We start from the raw sequence: 20,258 nt of genomic DNA, 5'->3' as shown, positions 1-20,258 counted from the left end.
TCCCAGCCCTATTTTGTATTTTATTTAGAGATCGGGTCTCACTGAGTTACTTAGCGCCTCACTATTGCTGTGCCACCACACCTGGCCTTGTAAAATGAAAGTTTGACTGATCTCTGCTTCAACCTGGGGAACTTTATATCATTCCAGAGAAATATCTAGGACTTTGGCCCCTAAGTCCTCCCCGCACTTCTTTTTTTCTCCTGAAAAACGGACAGTGAGGGGCTGGTTTTGGCTCAGTGGTAGAGTGCTTGCCTAGCATGTGTGAGGCACTGGGTTCCATTCTCAGCACCACATATAAATAAATGAAATAAAGGCCCATTGACAATTAAAGAATATTTTTTAAAAAACGGACAGTGACTATTCAATTCCAGGATAAGCACTGAATGATTTTACGTAATATTGTAAGGGTCCGGCGAACGTAGGAGGAAGAGACCACCAAGAGACCGACTCATGCACAGCAAAAGGGGGTTTATTGAGGTTCCAGCGCGCTGGGGCTCCGTGCTCACTCAAGAAGGGAGAGCGGCCAAGAGCCCCGAGCAGGGGTTGAGCAGGGCTTAAGTACACTTTTTGGGGAGGGCAGGGACTTTACATACATCACAGTCTCCTTTAACAAATCACCATACACCGCAGGAAAATCAAACAACAATTCTTAAACATTTTTTTTTAAAGAAGATTTATTTATTTTTTGAGAGAGAGAGAGAGAATCTTTAATATTTACTTTTTAGTTTTTGGTGGACACAACATCTTTGTTTGTATGTGGTGCTAAGGATCGAACCCGGGCCGCACGCATGCCAGGCGAGTGCGCTACTGCTTGAGCCACATCCCCAGCCCAACAATTCTTAAACATGATTAGTACATTCATTGGCGGGAACAGGTCGGGTGGGAGTGATAGGTCAGTCCTAAGAAGGGGGGTACATTAAACTGATTGGTTTGGGCCCTGAGATGCCTACGTGCCAAGCTGCACAGGGTCCTAGGTTATTAAACAACTAAATGGTCAGGGGGAATATCTACTGGGCAGTCCCGGGAATTGTCCTAATAGCTACAGGAATTTCAGGAACTTAACAATACCTGGTCTTTTATATTTTAACTCAGGCTTTGCAGCTTAGAAGCAGTTTTACAATGCCTGGTCCTTTACATTTTAACTCAGGCTTTGCAGCTTAGAAACTTTACCCTTTCAATATTATGTAAGCCTTCTTCTTCTACACCTTAATTATTTTTCTCCCTTCCATATAGGGTAGATACAGGTGACAGTGTTTATGCTACTATCATTAATTCATTCAAAAATAGATCTACTACATACCTGTTGCTATTTTAAGCCCTGGGGATTCAACAGTACACAAGACACAATCTTTAACCTTCCAGAGAGGACAGTTGAATACAGAAAATAGATAGTGTGAGCCAGGAAAGAGGACAGGCTTTATTTAGTTGGCAGAAGTAGCACCTACACATGAGGTGCAATTTCATAAAATTGCAGAAAGGCATTTTGCCTTTTGTTGTTTTTGAAATGCTATTTTTTATTGATATCCATGATTGTGTTAGAAACTAATTTCCTGAGGAAAATGTTGGTATAAGCAACATAATAAAAAGTTAAACTTAACAGTCTTTTCTTTTTTGCAGTGCTAGGAGTAGAACCCAGGGCCTTACACATACTGGGCAAGTGTTTTACCACTGAGCTACAACCCCAATCTTCAAATTTAAATAACAGCTTTATTATTTCATATTCGAGAACATTTTATCTAGTACTTTAACAGTTCATGAAAAAAAATTAGGGCAAGTGACCAATTTATGTTATTTTTTTATGCACATCAAAGCCATACACTTATTAAATCAGCATAAAATTAATTACATTTCATTGGGAATTTTTTTTTAAGAAGTAAGCCTTTATTTCTTTGTTTTGCATATGAAGCTGAGTTGTTGCTTTTTGGTGATTAGTCAAAGAGACCAAATCCCATATCCTCATCCGACTCCTCCGACTCTTCCTTGGCTTCAACCTTGGCTGGGGCCACAGCAGCAGCAGGAGCAGCAGTAGTAGCAGCAGCCACAAACGCAGATGGATCAGCCAAGAAGGCCTTGACCTTCTCAGCAAGTGGGAAGGTGTACTCAGTCTCCACAGACAAAGCCAGGACCCTCTTGTACCCACTGATGATAGAATGGGGTACTGATGCAACAGTTGGATAACCAATCTGCAGACAAACACTAGCAACATTGCGGACACCTTCCAGGAAGCGAGAATGCAGAGTCTCCTCTGTGATGTCAAGCACTTCAGGGTTGTAGATGCTGCCATTGTCAAATACTTGCTGAATGATCAGCCCAAAGGAGAAGGGGGATATGTTCAGCATGTTCAGCAGGGTAGCTTCGCTGGCTCCCACTTTGTCTCCAGTCTTTATCAGCTGCACATCACTCAGGATTTCAATGGTGCCCCTAGAGATTTTAGTGGTAATGCCCAAAGCCTGGAAGAAGGAAGTCTTCTCGGGCCCCAGACCAGTGTTCTGGGCTGGTACGGTGACTTCACATGGTGCAATGGCACCAGCACGGGCAGCAGCTGGAACCTTATTGGCCAGCAGCGTGTCCCTGATCTCAGTGAGGTCCTCCTTGGTGAACACAAAGCCCACATTCCCCCTGATATGAGGCAACAATTTCTCTAGAGCTGGGTTGTTTTCCAGATGCCCTCGAATGGCCTTGCGCATCATAGTGTTTTTGCCCATCAGCACCACAGCCTTCCCCCGGAAGGACATTCGGATTTGCTTGGAGCCCACATTGTCTGCTCCCACAGTGAAGCATTTTGGATAGTCATCCAAAAGTTGGATGATCTTAAGGAAGTAGTTGGACTTCCAGGTCGCCCTGTCTTCCCTGGGCATCACGATGGTGCATCAGGGATTGCCACGCAGGGTTTAAAGACGATGTCACTCTCACGAGGATGCCTGGCGAGAAAAGGCTTTCATTGGGAATTCATGTTGACTTTAAAGGTCTAGAGTAGACTGTTTAAACAGCCCTGCTGCTAATGCCTTAATCAGCTACTCAGGAAACTGAAGCAGGATAATCTTTGTTTCCCCCCTCAATTCAGGGGATTGAACCCAGGGATGCTCTACCACTGAGTTATATCCCCAACCCTTTTAGTTTTAAATTTTGAGACAGAGTCTTGCAAAGTTGCTGAGGCTGGCCTCACACTTGTAGTCCTCCTGCCTCATCCTCCTGCCTCAACCTCATGGAGTCACTGGGAATCACCGGCATGTGCCACTGCATCTGGTCAGGAGGATCTTGTGCACAGAAATTTGAAGCCAGCCTGGGCAATATCATGAGACTCCATCTAAAAAAAAAAAAAAAAAAAAAAAGCGAGTGACTAGACTCATGCGTATAATCTCAGTACTCAAGAGGTTGAGGCAAGGGTATTGCAAGTTCAAAGCCAGCCTCAGCAATTTAGCAACACCCTGACTCAAAAATTAAAAATTTAAAAAAAAGGGCTAGGGATATGGATGGCTCAGTGGTTAAGCGCCCCTGGGTTCAATCCCCAGTACCAAAAGCAAATGACCCCCAAACCCCCAACCTTGCTTATGAATGCATTAGACTTTTCTTTTATTTAAAATATATCCTAAAGGATAAGGACAAAATATTGAGTACGCTGTGCTTAAATGTCAGGAAAAAATTAAATTAGTAAGACAGTACGAATGTTCTATTTGCTGAGTGCAAATGTAAATCTCAACACTTTGGAGTTTCTAGTTAGGTTTTTCTCCCTTTTCAGCATCACCTCTTCAAATCATCTTCATTTTTCTCAGTCCTTTATGCGTCCCCCGGTTCTCTCCTGCCTCACAGAAAAAACAGAGATCATCAAGTCAGAACAGCAGTCTAAATTGACTCCTTTGGACATCCAGCCTTAACATGCATAGTAACAAAGTCTTTTGGTCCCAATTTCAGAGACTGTCCCCTAAATTCATCTATCATGGCACACCCAGGTGAAGCTAGATTTACAGGTAGTAGTTAGTGTAGTTAGGTAAATCGGGTCTAATATTGAGTAAGATAAATAAAATGGAGGCCAGTATAGAGAATGGAGTCCCCCAAAACAGTAGCACTTGGGGAAATTGAAATGTTAATGTCCTCAAGGCCTGGAGCCCATCCTAAGGAAATGTTAATGAAGCAGCTGCCAGCAAACTGGGAAATGCTGATCAAAAGCTGCCCCAAGCCCTTCCTGCCTGGATTACTCCTCCAGCCCACCTATCTCCCACCTTTTGGACCTTCTCACCCGCATTCTCTCACGGCAAGATAACGGGAAACAAAGGACAGGAGTGTGGGAAAGCTGAAAGAAGACCTATAAAAGAGGGAAGACCTTCCACGGATTCTGTCTTTTGGGTCCCCTTCTTCCTCCGGGGAGAAGTCTTTTCTGCTGTCCTTTAATAATGCTTCTACTTTCCACTCTAAACTTGCCTGGCAGACTTCTCTGGTGTTATACTTCAGCTTTGGGGGAAGCAAGGACTTAACACAGGTTCATTCTCCATTAAATCTGATAGATGGAGCCTCAACCCTAACTAGACAGTGACCCAGGTCACACCCTAACTCCTGGTCACAGCCTGGCCACTTGCTTCAGGAGGGAGGACTGACAGGTGGATAGAGGGAGGAGGATGAAGCAGGTTAGGTGGGATTCCCATGTGTCCCATCTGCGCAGGCCCAGCAGGCCACTCCGGGCTTCATTGAGCACCGCTCCGCCTAGAGGCAAGACTGGGGAAGAGGCAGAAGAGAAGCACCGGAGCGGAGGCGGGCTCAGGCGTAGAGAGATCCGTCGCGCCCTGCTGCGAGGCAGCGTGCAGGGGCGGGACACCGGCGCGGCTTAGCTCTCTATTGGTCAGTGTAGGGCAGAAAGGGGCGGGAGAACCGCGCTTCTCGACTGCTAATTGGTCAGAGGCAGGGAGACGGAGGAGGGGGGCCGGGCGGCGCGCGACCTGGCGGGCGTGTAACGGCCGTTAGTCGAGCTGAGGGGCTGAACCGCCGCCTGAGGCAGACGTGGTGGTCGCAGTCAGTAGCCGCAAGTGAGGGATTTCGCCGCCCGCTCTCAGGGCCGCGTAAGTTCTCCGTCGGGGCCCCAGTCGAGGTGGTACACCCTGTCTCTCCTTCCGGAGTCCCGGCGAAGCCTTGAACACTCGCGACCTCCCTTCTTGGGGGAATCGGCAGCGGGAGCGCATGCGCAGAGCAACGGAGCCGTAACCCGCCTCGGGTCTCTGCCTCCCCTGGCTAAGATATTGCCCCTGGCTCACCCGCCCCTGTGCGGGTCGCCACCCAGCCGTCGTTGCCGAGCTTTCTCCTTGCCTTTCACTCGAAGTATTTGCCTTACCTGTGAGTCAGGCCTTGTTCCAGTGGCCGGGGGTACAGCGGGCAGCACTTTCCTTGCCCTCGTGGAGCCCACGGTCCGTGGAGAAGAGTAGACGTTAAGCGAGTAGTATTCAGTTGGCACTCAGTAAGTGCAGGAGGAAGATCTTTTACAAAGAGCACACTACAGAGGCGCTCGTCTAGTTGGAGCGATCAGGGAGCTCTCCCCGGGGAAGGGAAGTTCAAGTTTTGAAGAATGTGTAGAGAATTAAAGTTGGGGGACCGAGAGCACTCGGGAAGGCCTTAGACCCGAGCCCCTGAGCCCGGGCGATTCTGCCTCGCGGGATATCTGACGATGTCTGGAGACTGTCCCGACTCTGGGATTGCTGCTGGCATCCTGAGACGCTACTAAACATCCTGCAGTGTGCAGGACAGCCCCCACATCAAGCAAGGTGTCAGTGGTGCTGAAGTTGAGGACCCCTGCTACAGCAAGTTTAGTTCAAGTTTGTCTAACAGCATATTCAGCACCTAATTTCGCCCTTGCAAACCAGGAGAATCAGAACCCTTTGTCTTTACTCTGAGATACACTTCCAGTGCGTGGCACGGCGCCAGGCAAATAGTAGGTGATCAGTAAAATTTGGTTAATGAATTGAATACAATATGCTGGGTAAGAAGGAGTTGTAATACAGGGTAATTAAGATAACTAGACTTGATTATTTTCTCTTAGGCCTTGTCTGCTTTATAATGGGCTGGTGGTTTTGTCTCAGGACTTGTTCTTTGTAAAGGCAACTTCATGGCAGGGATTTGACTTCTCTTTCACTATGTCAGTTTAATGAGTGATCAAGGCCATGAATATAGTGTGATGGTGTGAGATTCTTAATGTGTCTGTGTCAGCTGTCTGTATATCCCTTCAAATCCTCTTCTGTCTTGATGTGGTTCTCAACAGCTGCTGAGCTTGACATTTCACACCAAGATTCTAATTCTTAAAGGGGAGAAATATATTTAACAGTCATAATCTAATTCTTAGGTAGCAACATGGGAAGTACAACCTGGGTGATGAACAAGGCAAAGTGAAGAAATTATATGACTGTCCCTGACTGTCCTGTTTCAAGGCTTGCAGCTCTGGCTGTCAGAGGCAGATGACTTTTGATGCCTTAATAATGCCCTTCAGTTCTTTCATTTGTGTTTTGTCATGCACAGAAAAAAAAAAAAATGCTGATTAAACTCCTAAAGCATTGTAGCACAGTTCTGGCTTTTTTTTTTTTTTTTTTTTTTTGACAGGGTCTTATTACTTTGCCCAGGCTGGTCTCAAACTTGCCATCCTCCTGACTCAGCCTCCTGTGTAGCTAGGGTTATAGATGTGTATCACCACACCAAGCTTACAGTTCTGGCTTTTTAAAGCCTCTTCCTAGTTGTGTGATCCTCATCAGTCTAAACTGTTATTTTCTTATCAAATAAAATGAGAATAACTGCCTCATAGGATTAAAATGAGCATTAAATATATGTATAAGGTATTTAGTGCAGTGCTTGATAAATAGTAAGTGCTAAATACATGTTAAATTTGTTGAACAAATAAATATTTTTGTGATCCAAAGGGCTTTGAATATAGAAGCCAACCATGTTAGGTGCTTTTTTTACTGCCCGCCTCCATTCAGTCCTACCTTTTGGGCTGTAACATGGTTATTTGTATTATTCCTTGCACATTCATTTATCCCATTTTTATCCCAGAAAATATCGGTCTTGCTGTTTTAGGACCACTCCTTCAGTTGGTCCTAAAAGTGTCTACTAGTTGATCATCTAATTCTGAATTTAGTAGGAAAAAAAATCAAGAGTTACTTATTCTGTATTATTTTTTGCCTTATAGGTGCACTTTTTTTTTTAAAGAGAGAGTGAGAGAGGAGAGAGAGAGAGAGAGAGAGAATTTTTTAATATTTATTTATTTTTTTTTAGTTCTCCACGGACACAACATCTTTGTTGGTATGTGGTGCTGAGGATCGAACCCGGGCCGCACGCATGCCAGGCGAGCGCGCTACCGCTTGAGCCACATCCCCAGCCCTATAGGTGCACTTTTTTAAAAAATATAATTCACATGCTATAAAATTAATTTTACTCGTGCATAAATCAGTGATTTTTATAATGTATCTAAGCCTATTCAATCGTTACCACCATCTGATCCCAAAATATTTTGATTATCCTGAAAAGAAGCCTTATAACCATTAGCAGTCACTTTCTATTTCCTATTCCCTTCCTCAGCTTGGCATCCACTAATTTGCTCTTTCTGTGGATCTGGCTGTTTTAGACATATCATATAAATGGGACCATGAGGATCGAACCCAGGTCACACGAATGCCAGGCGCGCATGCTACCGCTTGAACCACATCCCTAGACCCCATGCAGTTTTTTGGCCTTCTATATTTGGCTTCTTTTCCTTAATAGTATTTTCAGTGTTCATCCATGTTTTAGCATGTATTAATACTTAATTCCTTTTTATGACCAAATATATATTCCATTGTGTGGATATAACACATTTTATTGATCCTTTGTTGATGGACATTTGGGCTGTTTGCATTTTTAGCTATTGTAAGTAATGCTGTTATGAATATTTGTTTACAACTTTTTGCATGAACATCTATTTTAATTTTTCTTGAATATATAATACACCCACTGTATTTGAGTTTTGCATCTGAAGATTCAACCAACTATGGATTGAGAATGTACTCAGTGGGACTGGGGATATAGCTCAGTTGGTAGAGTGCTTGTCTTGCATGCACAAGGCCCTGGGTTCAATCCCCTGCACTACCAAAAAAAAAAAAAAACCAACAACAACCAAAAAAAACAGAGAATGCACTTAGGGATTGTTGAGAATGGTGGTGTATGCCTGTAATTTCAGTGACTTGGGAGGCTGCAGGAGGATGGCAAGTTCAAGGCCAGCCTCAGCAATTTATCAGGACCCTGTCTCAGAATAAGAAGGATTGGGGGTTCAAAAGAAAAAAATATATACTTGAAAATAATTGCATTTGTACTGAACAAGTACTACATTATTTTTGTTGTTGTCATTATTCTCTAAGCAATTTATATAGCATTTATATTGTATTAGGTATTATAAGTAGTATAGAGTTGATGGTGATGTTTGTTTTTAAGATGGGGTCTTGCTGTTTTGCCCAGGCTGTCCTCAAATTCCTAAGCTCAAGTGTTCTTTCCTCCTCGGCCTCCTGAGTAGCTGGAACAGGTTCACATCACCACACCTGGCTTCTAGAAAATTCTTTAAAATGAACAGGAGGATGTACATACATGTTATATGCCAACACTATTCTATATAAGGGATTTGAGCATCTGAAGATTTTGGTATCTGTGGGAATTCCTAGAATCAGTCTCCTTTGGATTCAGAAGGACCACTATACACCCAAGAGTGGAATTGCTGAGTCATAGTGTGATTCTTTTTAACTAGGAGTTTTCCTTTTGTTACCCTGTTCTCAATTCATCTGAATTTGGAAAAGTTTCAGAATCCATCAGGCCTGTGATTTTGTTATCTTTCAAAGGAGAGGTAAAGGAAAGGATGTTTGATGTTGACAGTAATCACTAGTATGTAGGTAAGGATGCTGTGTCATCATTAAGTCACTGGCCATAAATTAAATGGCTAGCCATAAGTAGAAGCTTTTATTACTGAGTAAAGAAAGCTTCTCTTTCCTAGGAAGAAGTGAGATTTTGGAGGATGGTACCAGTCCTATTAATGCAGTGAATTAGTGACCACTTGGGTTGTTGTTACTAAAAGAAAGCCGTAGAGGTCAGTAAAACATTAGAGAATTAGTACCATTTATCCCCCACCCCCCCTTTTTTTTCCCCTCTCAAAGTTGAATTTTATCTCTTAAGAATTGTTTTGTGAATTGTCCCAACTTCTTTTGGGGCTCTTATAAATTCAGAGTTTACAAATTCATATTTCCATGTCTTTCAGGGACTGTACTGTGTGACACTTTTTGTTTTATTTATTTTTTATTGACATAAATTGCCAAGTAATAATAATAATAAATAGGCACTTGTGATGTGTCAGGCCTTGTGGTAAGTTATTATAAATCACTTAACATGAATTAGGTTGTGTCTTTATCACTTTTTTGGTGGGGGGTGCCCGGAATTGAACTCGGCATTGAACTTGGGCATTTGACCTCTGAGCCACATCCCCAACCCTATTTTGTATTTTATTTAGAGACAGGGTCTCACTGAGTTACTTAGTGCCTCACTTTTGCTGAGGCTGGCTTTGAATTTATGATCCTCCTGCCTTAGCCTTAGCCTCCTGAGTTGCTGGGATTAGAGGCATGTGCCACTACACCCAGCTTTTATCACTCTTATATAAAGAAACTGAGGCACAGATGTATTGAAATTTTTGCCCAGTGTTGTACAGCTAACAAAACCAAAACTGGAAGTTCAGTGTGTTCATGTATATTTATCCACACTTCAAATCCAAGTGATCTGAGCCCATGCTCTGAACCACTTTCTTTCTTTTTTTTTTTTTTTTTTTTAAAGATAGAGAGAGAGAATTTTTTAATATTTATTTTTTAGTTTTTGGTGGACACAACATCTTTGTTTGTACGTGGTGCTGAGGATTGAACCCGGGCCGCACGCATGCCAGGCGAGTGCGCTACTGCTTGAGCCACATCCCCAGCCCCAGAACCACTTTCCTCAAGTATGGAAATATAAGATACTATTATTTGCTTTTGCTAGTTATAACTAAACAGTTTTGTTTATACAGGAATTAGACTCTGCTGAATTTTCAACACCTACCCTTAAGTAGAAATGTCTTAAGAGATGGAGAAATGGGAAGAAAATGGCATGTTCTGAGCTAAGGATCAGAATTTTCTTATGACCAAGAATTCTGCCTATCTCTGTGCATCAGCTTTGATTACTGAAGGAATCAGGAGTTTGTTTTATGTTAATTATAATTGTGGTTATAATACTTCACTCTTGGTTGGGTTCTTTAGTTCTTTTTTTACCCTACTCTGCCATTATGTGCCCCATGGCTAAGAAAAGCCACAGTTAAGTTTGTTGATTAAAAGTAATATTTACTAAAAATTACAACAATGGGCGGCTCTAGGACCACACGGGATTCATACTAGGAATCTGTTTCTATGTTTTCTCTACTTGCTTTAGGAAGATATAATAGGGCAATTATTGGGAGTTGGTTTCTTTTCTTTTTTGTCTTTTATTATTTTTTTGAGACAGGGACTTGCCCTGTTGCCCAGGCTCATCTCAAACTTATGGGGTCAAGTGATCCTCCCGTCTCAGCCTCCCAAATAGTTGGGACCATGTCTGACTGGTTTGCTCCCCTGACTCTGCTTATGATTTCTCCCCCCTCCCAATATTATTTTATTGGTGCATCATAGTGGTATATAATGGTGGGATTTGTTCTTACATCTTCATATGTTTACATGATATAACAATGTAATTTGGCCAGTATTACTCCACAGCACTTTCCCCTCCTTCCCCTCTTCCAATTCCTGATCCCTTTTGCCTATTCTGCTGATCTCCCTTTGATTTTCATGAGATTCCTCCCAACCACAACCACCACCACTTTTCTTTTCCTTTTTCCTCTCTAGCTTCCACATAGGAGAGAAAACATGACCTTTGACCTTCTGAGTTTGGCTTATTCTACTTAAGATAATGATATCAAGTTCTATGGATTTTCCTGCAAATTACATAATTTCACTTTTCTTTATAATTGAATAAAACTCCATTGTGTGTATATACCTCATTTTCTTTTATTTATCCATTGATGGACATCAAGGCTAATTCCATAGTGTGGCTATTGTGAATTCTGCTGCTATAAACATGGGTATTCATGTATCATTATAGTATAATGACTTAATTCTTTAGGATAAATACTGAGGAGTGATACAGCTGGGTCCTGGTTTGCTTTTTAAAATACTCATAGGAGTAAAATGTGGGAGAATACTTTAATATTTTATATGTTTGTGATATTATAAAATATGTGTTTGTTCTTTGTCTAATTTCCTTGCATACTTGTAAAATCCTTGCAGTCATCAAAATGATGTGTCTTTTTGTATGTTAATGAGTTGGATATTAACTGGCAGCCCTTCAGGATGGGGACTGATCTCTAGAAAGAACAAGGCAGGGTCAGAGGGTGAGGACTTTGAGCCCCAACCTCTGAAGAAGAGGAGTGTTTGAAGATTAAGTTGCTCAATGATTTAATGAGTCTTGCCAAAGTAATGAAGCCTCTGGGAGGCTGAGCATGTGGGGATTGTTAGAGGGTGGCACTCGAAGAGGGCATGGAAACTGCATCTCTTCCCACATGCTTTGCCCTGTGCATCTCTATCTGTCCTTTGTAATATCCTTTATAATAAGTCGGTAAAGGGTTTCCCTGAATTGTGATTTAGCAATTAACTTTAGCAAACTAGTCAAACTGAAGAAAGGGGGTCATGGGAACTTCAGTTTATTGCTAATTGGTCAGATGCGTGAGTAAAATAATTTGGGGATCTCAATGGGTGTCGGAAGTGGGACAGCCTTGTAGAACTGAGTCCCCTACTTGTGGGATTTGATGCTATCTCCAGGTAGATAATATCAGAATCAAATTGTGAATTGAATTAGAGGATACCCTCTAATTGTGGTTGTCTCCTGCAGAATTTCTTGCTTGATTCATCTAGTGTCAAAAGTTCCTTATGAGAGTAAGTACAGTAGAAAGAAACTATGTTTGCTCTTTAATCCTCAGATTGATTTTGACAAGTTTCTGCTGAATGGGAACTGAGTTACAGGGAATTAAAATAATGAGAGATTTGACTGGTTATTTCTTCATTCTGCAGTTGTCTCAATAACTGTGATGGCCATGCAAGAGAAATACCCAAGTGAGCGAACCTCTCATGCTACTTCACCAGGTAAGTAGCCTAAATTTTTGATTCTGACTTTTGTTCTGTTATTTCATATTCTTTAAGGGACTGAGCACACAGCATTTGATGAAATGCTGGTACAAAAAGAATAGAGTAATATGGGGCTATATTGAATATAAAAACAGGTCTCTACTTGGAATTGTAAAGGAGTAAACAGTTATGTGCATTTATAAATACGGCAAAATAAGCCTCACTATAATGTATAACTATAATATACTAATAAATAGGAAAAAAAAAACAGGTCTCTTTGAGGGAACAATAAATCATTTATCTGTGGTCCTATATGGCTTCCAACAAGACAAATGTGATTTTTGGGAGGGGAGGACATATAAAGAATTAGAACAGAATGACTTCGGAACATAGTTCCATTTGAAATTAGAAAACACAGCATTAATTACTGTGTTCTGTGTTGTCTTTGTAATACTCTGAGTGGGTCAGTCATTGCTAGCCCACAAAGGTTGGAATTCTTGGATGCCAGTAGTATCCCTAAAATGAATTGCCAAGATTTTAAAAGTTAAGTAGGTACATTAAGTAGGTATTTTAAGTATATATGTCAAACATGTAAACGTGTAGACAGTCAGTAGATGAGGTATGGTTCAATTAAGTAGCATTTTAGAAAAATTTGAATTTCTAAGTATTTTATCAAAAAAAGGACACATTTTAGGGCTGGGGTTTGGCTCAGCGGTAGAGAGCTTTACCTTGCACATTCGAGGCCCTGGGTTTGATCCTCAGCACCACATAAAAATAAATAGAAGTATTGTGTCCAACTACAACTAAAAAATAAATATTTAAAAAATAAAAACAAAAAAGGACACATTTTATTCAGTTACATATGTTTATTTAAAGCACGTTTTGTTTAATTATTTCAAAAGGCCTGGCAAAGTGTGCACTGTAACTAGAGAGACAAAGTCATATAGACTTACCAAGAGGTCAGATTATGTTGCTTCTAGCTACATTATACCAACTTAGTACTATAGTAACATTTTCTAATCTCATGCTGCTCAGAAGTTCTGGTTGTTGTCTGTGTTGTTCATAAAAATTATTGTGGTGAATTCCCAGCAACTTGGAAGGCTAAGGCAAGAGGATCACAAATTTGAGACCACCCTAAGCAACTTAGTGAGACTCTGTCTAAAAAAATTAAAAAGGTGGGGGCTGGGGTTGTATGTAGCTCAGTGATAGAATGCTTCTGAGTTCAATCCCCAGTACTGGAAAAGAAAGTATTACAAATTACTGAGTATAGATAGATTGGGCATGTTCTTTCAAATCAGGCAATCCAGTATGACTCAAAGAATAGGAATACTTGGGGAAAGTTAGTTTGCTGTCACTAGAAAGCAGAAGTGAAAGGTAGCAAAGAGCGAGCAGAAGTAGAATAAACTAGGTTAAAAAGATAGCAAAATGCTAAACTTGGAAGAAAGGAATAAGGTATTTTTAAGGATCACTTGCCTCCTACTAGATCAAAGAGTCTGTAGAACAATATTTTCTGATTTCAACTTAAACTTTGAGACTTTATATTAAATGGTGCTGGGGATTGAACCTAGGGTCTTGTGCATGCTAGGTAAGCACTGTACCACTGAGTCACATCTCCAGCCCTGCTTAAGTGATTTTTTTTTTTTAATAAAAACAATTATGTGGAGGTACCTGAGCTGGTTCACACTAAAAGGAGGAAATTGTCTTTTTTTGTTTCAGGTTCCAATGTAATTCATAAGGGTAGTTCCCTGGGAACTGAATGGCAGACTCCAGTTATCTCAGAGGCCTTTCGGAGCCGCTTCAGCCGCTGTTCAAGTGTAGCCGACAGTGGGGATACAGCCATTGGCACATCATGCTCAGATATTGCAGATGGTAGGTTGGATTAATGGTTTTTGATTACCAGTATATCTTGTCATTTTCAGATTGAGTTTTAGGTATATTGTCATTTCTAAAGTATTCATGAGTTCATTTTATCTTAGTTTCCATTGTTATCCTATCTGACACAACTTTCTAATAGTCTTCTTGACCTCAAGTCTGTCCTTCTGCTTCTGGATTGATCTTATTAAGAAGCCTAATTTCATATTTCATAGTTTCCCTTTTTTGCAAATCCTTTGATTGTTCCATTACTTGGAGGATAAGTTCTCAGGCCTCAATTCTTCTGTGATCTGGTCCTACCCACCTATTCAACCATTCAAGCCTATTTCTTGGTATCATCAAGATGTTATTTTATAATGCTTTGAAATTACAGACTTTTTTTTTTTTTTAATGGTTTTGTTGTTTGTTTTGGTAACTTGGCTATTTTTTCCATCTTTAATCTAGCCCATTTGTGCTGTTGCCAACTCCTTTGGTCCTTTCCAGCCAAGCTGATCTTATGACTATTTAGGATTTAGAAAAGCATCCCACAAAGACTTCTCATTGCTTCTACCCACTACTGATACCCTTCCTTTTTGCACCCTTTATCTTTAATAATCTCTTGTCACTTGTTTTACACTTAAGTACTAACTACCAGCCAATGCTTTACAAGGGCGTTTTGTTTTTCCATTGAGATATTGAGGGCCTGGAAGGCAGAAGTCTAATGATAATAATTAATTACTGTTATATACTTTGAGATAGGTACTAGGCTGGTTTTTTTTCTGCATTATTTCATTAATGCTATTCTGTGAAGTATTCTATTTTATAGATGAAAAAGGTAAATTTCAAAGTGCTTGAATGAATTGATTGCAATTACAGAACTGGTCACTTCGGTACTTTATATTTTGTCATTTAAAAATATAGGGGGCTGGGGATGTGGCTCAACTGGTAGCGCGCTCGCCTGGCGTGTGTGCGGCCCGGGTTCGATCCTCAGCACCACATACCAACAAAGATGTTGTGTCCGCCGAGAACTAAAAAATAAATATTAAAAATATATATATATATATATATCTACTCCACAGCTACTAGGATGACTGAAATCAAAAAGATAGGGCTGGGGATGTGGCTCAAGCGGTGGTGCGCTTGCCTGGCACATGCTGGGGCGCTGGGTTTGATCCTCAGCACCACATAAATAAAAATAAATATGTTGTGTCCACCGAAAACTAAAAAAAAAAAAAAAAATTCTCTCTCTCTCTCTCTCTCTTAAAAAAAAAAAAAGATAATAAGAAATGTTGGTGAGAATGTAGAGAAATTGGAACCTTTCTTTATACATTGTTGGTAGGAATGTAAAATGTTACAGTTGCTTTGGAAAAACAGGTTGGCAGTTCCTCAAAAAGTTAAACCTTAAGATTCAGTAATTAAACTCCTCAGTACGTCCCCAAGAGAAATGAAAACATGCATCCACACAAAAACACATGTACAAATGTTCACAGTAGAAAAAAACCAAGTGTTCAAAACTGATGAATAGATGAGTAAGATGAGGTATGTCTGTATAATACAATAGAATATTACTTGGGACTGAAATTAAATTAAGTGTTTATACATGCTGCCAGTGGATGAACCTTAAAAAAAATTATGCTAAGTTAAAAAAAAAAAAAGCCAGATGCAAAAGGCCATATATAACATGGCCATATAATTGAAATATCCAGAATAGATGAATCTATAGGCAAAAAGCAGATTAGTGGGCTGTGGTTGTAGCTCAGTGGTAAAGCATTTGCCTAGTAGGTGTGAGGTCCTGGATTTGATCCTAAAGCACCACATAAAAATGAAATAAATAAAGTTATTGTGTCCATCTACAACTAAAAAAACAAAACCAAAAACAGATTAGTGGTTTCCTAAGACTGGGAAAGTTGGGGAAAATAGAGGAGTGTTGACTGCTATAGGGTAAGAGGTTTCATAAGTATACTAAAAACAATTGAAACTACATACTAAAAGTGGGTGATTTGTGTGGTATGTGAATTATATCTCAGAATTGTTTAAAAAAATGAATAGGACTGGGATGTAGCTCAGTGGTAGAGCTTCTTTCCTGGCATGGAGAAGGACCTGGGTTCAATTCCCAGCACCATAAACAATTTTTTTAAAAGAACAAATATTTGGAAAAAAATAAAAGGAATGAAAAGGGAGGGGAAATATACATTTACTAGTACTGGCTCTTAGACACCTAGCACTAATTTTAACAGTTTGATAACTGTGTTTATGGGGACTATGCTCAGTAAATATTAAGTAGAATTGAAGCCAAGTATGGTAGCACATGTCTGTAATCCCATCTACTTTCTAGGCAAAAGCAAGAGCATCACAAGTTCAAGGCCAACCCCAGAAATTTAGCAAGACCCTGTCTCAAAATTTTTTAAATGGCTGCAGATGCAGCTCAGTAATAGAGTGCCTCTAGGTTCAATCTCCGGTATAAATAGATAGATATTAAGTAGAATTGAATCATAGATTTCTAAATAGACAGTATTGTAAAAATCACTTAATCTAACTCCTTGTTGCTGGTGGATAACAAAAATTTCCCTAGGTGTTAAACAACTTACCAAAGATCCCACAGCTAAGTATCAGATTCTGGTCTCCTCACTATATTCTTGTTCTGTTCCCCTACCCCCTTCTATTTTATTGGTTCTTTTTAGTTATTTATGACAGCAGAATCTATTTTTATATTATTATACAAGCATAGAATGTATCTTATTCTAATTAGGACCCCATTCTTGTGGGTACACAATGGTGAATTCACTGTGGTATACACAGTATTCTTTTTTTTTTTTTTTTTTTACTGTAGTAGGCATTAAACACGTCATCTTGAATGTTAGGCAAACTTTTTACCACTGACTTGTGTCCCCAGCCCTGATTGTAATATTTTTGACATCACTTGTATGATTAAGAGTTTATTATCCATTTAATTTTTACTTATTAATGTTTTGTCTACATGTGTAGTCATGGGACCTTTTCATTTTAATTTAATGGTAGGTATTATTAAATATCAAACATTGGTCTGAAGTTTTCCCCCATTAAATTGGTTGTATTGCCGGTATGGTGGTGCATACCTGTAATCCCAGCCGCTCAGGAGGACCAAGAGTTCAAAGCCAGGGGCTAGGGCTGTAGCTCAGTGGCAGAGTGTTTTCCTAGCAAATGTGAGGCACTGGGTTTGATCCTCAGTACCACATAAAAATAAATAAATAAAATAAAGGCATTCTGTCCATCTACAACTACAAAAAAATGTAAAAAAAAAAAAAAAAAGTTCAAAGCCAGCTTCAGCAAAAGCGAGGCGCTAATAAGTAAATAGGTATGTGGCTCAGTGGTTGAGTGCCCCTGAATTCAATCCCCAGTATCCCCCCCCCCAAGAAAAAGAAATAAAAAGAAAAATTGGTTGTATTTAATTCAATCAAATTGTTTAATAATCAGTTTATCATGTGTGTGTCTCTCTGTAGTTGTTTAAGAGATGTGATCTTGCTGTGTTGCCAATATTGGCCTTGAACTCCTGGGTTCAATCAGTTGTTCTTTCTCAGCCTCCAGAATAGTTTGTAGACACAGCTGGCTATTAGTGAATTCTTTTAAAATTACAGTAGCCAAAGTCATCAGTCTAGAAGGTTGTTTTGTTTTGTTTGGGTTTGGGTTTTTTGTTTGTGGTTCTGGTGATTGAACCTAGAGTCTTATCCATGCTAGGAGAGCATTGTACCACTGATTTACACCTCTGGCCCTTAGTTTTTTTTTTTTTTTTTTTTTTTTCTTTTAAAGGTTTTTTTGGGGGGTGGGTACTAGGGATTGAACTCGGGGGCATTCAACCACTGAACCACCTCCCCAGCCCTATTTTGTATTTTATTTAGAGACAGGGTCTTACTGAGTTGCTTAGTGCTTACCATTGCTGAGGCTGGCTTTGAATTCATGATCCTCCTGTGTCAGCTTCTACAACCACTGGGATTACAAATTTGTGCCCCTGTGGCCAGCTTTTTTCTTTTAAAGAAATCAAAGGTCCTGTAATCCCAGCTACTGGGGAGACTAAGGCAGGAGAATCATAAGTTCAAGGCTAGTCTGGGCAATTGTAGAACCTATCTTAAAAGTAAAAAGAGCTGGGGGTATAGCTCAGTAGTCAAACACCCCTAGGTTCAATCCCTGGTGCTGGGGCAGGGGGACCCGAAAGAACCAGGGTGTCTTTTCTGCCATGTTTTTTATATACCTTATTTTGGGGTTTGTGGGTATAGAAATTGAACTCAGTCCCTTGCTCATGCTAAGATACCTCTGAGCTATATCTCAGCCCTTTATCATTATACATAAGATTGTTATCTTCATCTTTTTACTTTTTACATTTTTTTAGTTGTAGATGGATACAATATCTTTTGTTTATTTGTCTATATATTTATTCTGTTATTGAACTCAAGTGCCTCACACATGCTAGGCAAGCACTCTGCCACTGATCGACAACCCCAGCCTAGCTTATCTTAATCGTAACTCTTGCTTATTTTTTTCATTAATCTAGCTTGGAGTCTAGTTGACAAGACTTTAATACTGGTATAAAATGGTAGTTCATTGTTATATCTTTAAATTGAATAGGCTTGCTTTATATTCCATTCTTCATTAAGGTATTTTACCTTCAAAATTCTTTTTTTTTTTTTTTTTTTTGAGAATTTTAATATTTATTTTTTAGTTTTTGGCAGACACAACATCTTTGTTTGTATGTGGTGCTGGGAATCGAACCTGGGCCGCACGCATGCCAGGCGAGCGCGCTACCGCTTGAGCCACATCCCCAGCCCCCTTCAAAATTCTTGAGGGACAGGGTAGAGGTAGATAAAGCAAAGCTCATAGTACTTTCAGCTCTTTCTTAAAGGTGGAAATACAGATTGAGAATTCCTAATCCAAAAATTCGAAATCTAGGGGCTGGGGTTATGGCTCAGTGGTAGAGTGCTTGCCTAGCACGAGAGAGGTACTAAGTTCAATTTTCAGCACCACAATTAAATAAAATAAAGGTATTGTGTTAAACTACAACTAAAAAAAAAAAAAAATTTTTTTTTTTTCCAAAATCTAACATGCTCCAAAATACATAACTGTTTGTGCATGACAAATTTTGGAGCATGTTGAATTTCAGATTTTTTGATCAGGCATTTTGTATTTTATAGTTTTGGATTAGTGATGTTCAGCCAATAAAGTCTATGCAGATATTCTAGAATTCAAAAAACTCCAAAATCTGCAACACTTCTGGTTTCAAGCATTTTAGAAAACTGATACTCAACCTATAGTTGCTGGCATAGTTCCAACTGCCATACTTCACAAACTACTGTGGAATATAGACAGTTGTGTTGCATTTCTCATGACTAAAACACTCAGGGTCACTCCAGTTGAACTGTGCTGCACAAAATAATCACACAAGAGACAGAGATACCTTTTTTCTTTGGGTCCTCTGACCTTAGAGGTCCATGGAAAGAGAGAGAGAGAGCAGGGCCTGACCCTTTTATTGGGGAGAAGTCATTCAAATGAGGTAAGGAGTCAGGTTTCAGGGGGGTTGAATCTAGCTAGCTTCCTGTTGTCAGCAAGTTGACTGACAGCTGGGAAGCCTATGCCCAAAGGCAGAGCAGGAGAAGGGGATACACAAAAGGAGCTTCCATGGAACATTCTATCCTAAACAGGGCAAAGTGGTAGGATTACAAAGGAATAGGTGAGCATAGCTCAACCCCTGTTTGTGACACCTACACCTGAAGACCTGGGACAACGCCCAAATCACTAAGAAATGTAGTGATTGGTCAGAGCCTCCTGCTTCAGAACTGGAAGGCATGGTCATTCAGAGGGGCTCTCCACACAGTTGTGATTGAGGTTTAGCAATAACAGAATCTACCCTTACCATTGAAGGGAGGGTTCCTAGAAAGAATGTATTGGTTTTATTTTGTTATGTTGTGTTTTTGCAGCACTGAGACTTAAACTCAGGGCCTTGGGCATGCTAAGCAAGTGTACTACCACTGTTACATACTCAGCCCAGAATGAATTGTTTTTGAGGGGACAGAGGGTGTGGTTGAGGCGAGGAGGGTTTTAGAATCATATCCTTAACAAAAGTAACAAAAATATGGTGATTTTGGGAACTGTAGACTTCTCTAAATAAAAATCACCATATTCCCTTGCACTAAATCTTGCATGCTTTTGGAAATTGTAGAAGATAGAACCTCCTTTTGAAAATGTTGCTGATCTGGTTTAGAGTGTTCTGAAACACAAACC

At 40.2% G+C, this 20,258-nt stretch overlaps 2 protein-coding genes across 3 annotated transcripts in view; one reads left to right on the top strand and one right to left on the bottom strand.

Annotated features, from left to right (window-relative positions):
• Window positions 1-1,859: 1,859 nt before the first annotated feature.
• On the bottom strand, window positions 1,860-2,925 carry LOC308656170 (putative ribosomal protein uL10-like). Its single transcript, XM_081306935.1, has one exon. It carries the CDS (start codon window positions 2,856-2,858, stop codon window positions 1,929-1,931), a length of 930 nt encoding a protein of 309 aa, XP_081163061.1. The 5' UTR covers window positions 2,859-2,925; the 3' UTR covers window positions 1,860-1,928.
• A 1,970-nt stretch (window positions 2,926-4,895) lies between these two features.
• CEP85 (centrosomal protein 85) overlaps window positions 4,896-20,258 on the top strand; it is a 35,908-nt gene continuing 20,545 nt past the window's right edge. Inside the window, exons 1-3 of one of the 2 annotated variants that reach the window (XM_081306932.1) lie at window positions 4,896-5,051; window positions 12,105-12,176; window positions 13,875-14,027. In XM_081306932.1, coding sequence (XP_081163058.1) covers window positions 12,122-12,176; window positions 13,875-14,027 — 208 coding nt within the window. In that variant the 5' untranslated portion in view covers window positions 4,896-5,051; window positions 12,105-12,121. Of the gene's footprint in view, window positions 5,052-5,086; window positions 5,915-12,104; window positions 12,177-13,874; window positions 14,028-20,258 lie in introns of those variants that run through there. The other variant, XM_081306933.1, reaches the window with a different exon arrangement.

This window comes from Spermophilus citellus (genome assembly GCF_964194105.1).
Source record: "Spermophilus citellus genome assembly, chromosome: 9".
NCBI classification, from domain to species: Eukaryota; Metazoa; Chordata; class Mammalia; order Rodentia; family Sciuridae; genus Spermophilus; species Spermophilus citellus.
This window is presented reverse-complemented; position numbering and strand designations above follow the sequence as displayed.

What these genes read in the sequence shown, in the direction of transcription:
- LOC308656170 (XM_081306935.1), bottom strand. Translation starts at nt 2,858, where the DNA reads ATGCCCAGGGAAGACAGGGCGACCTGGAAGTCCAACTACTTCCTTAAG.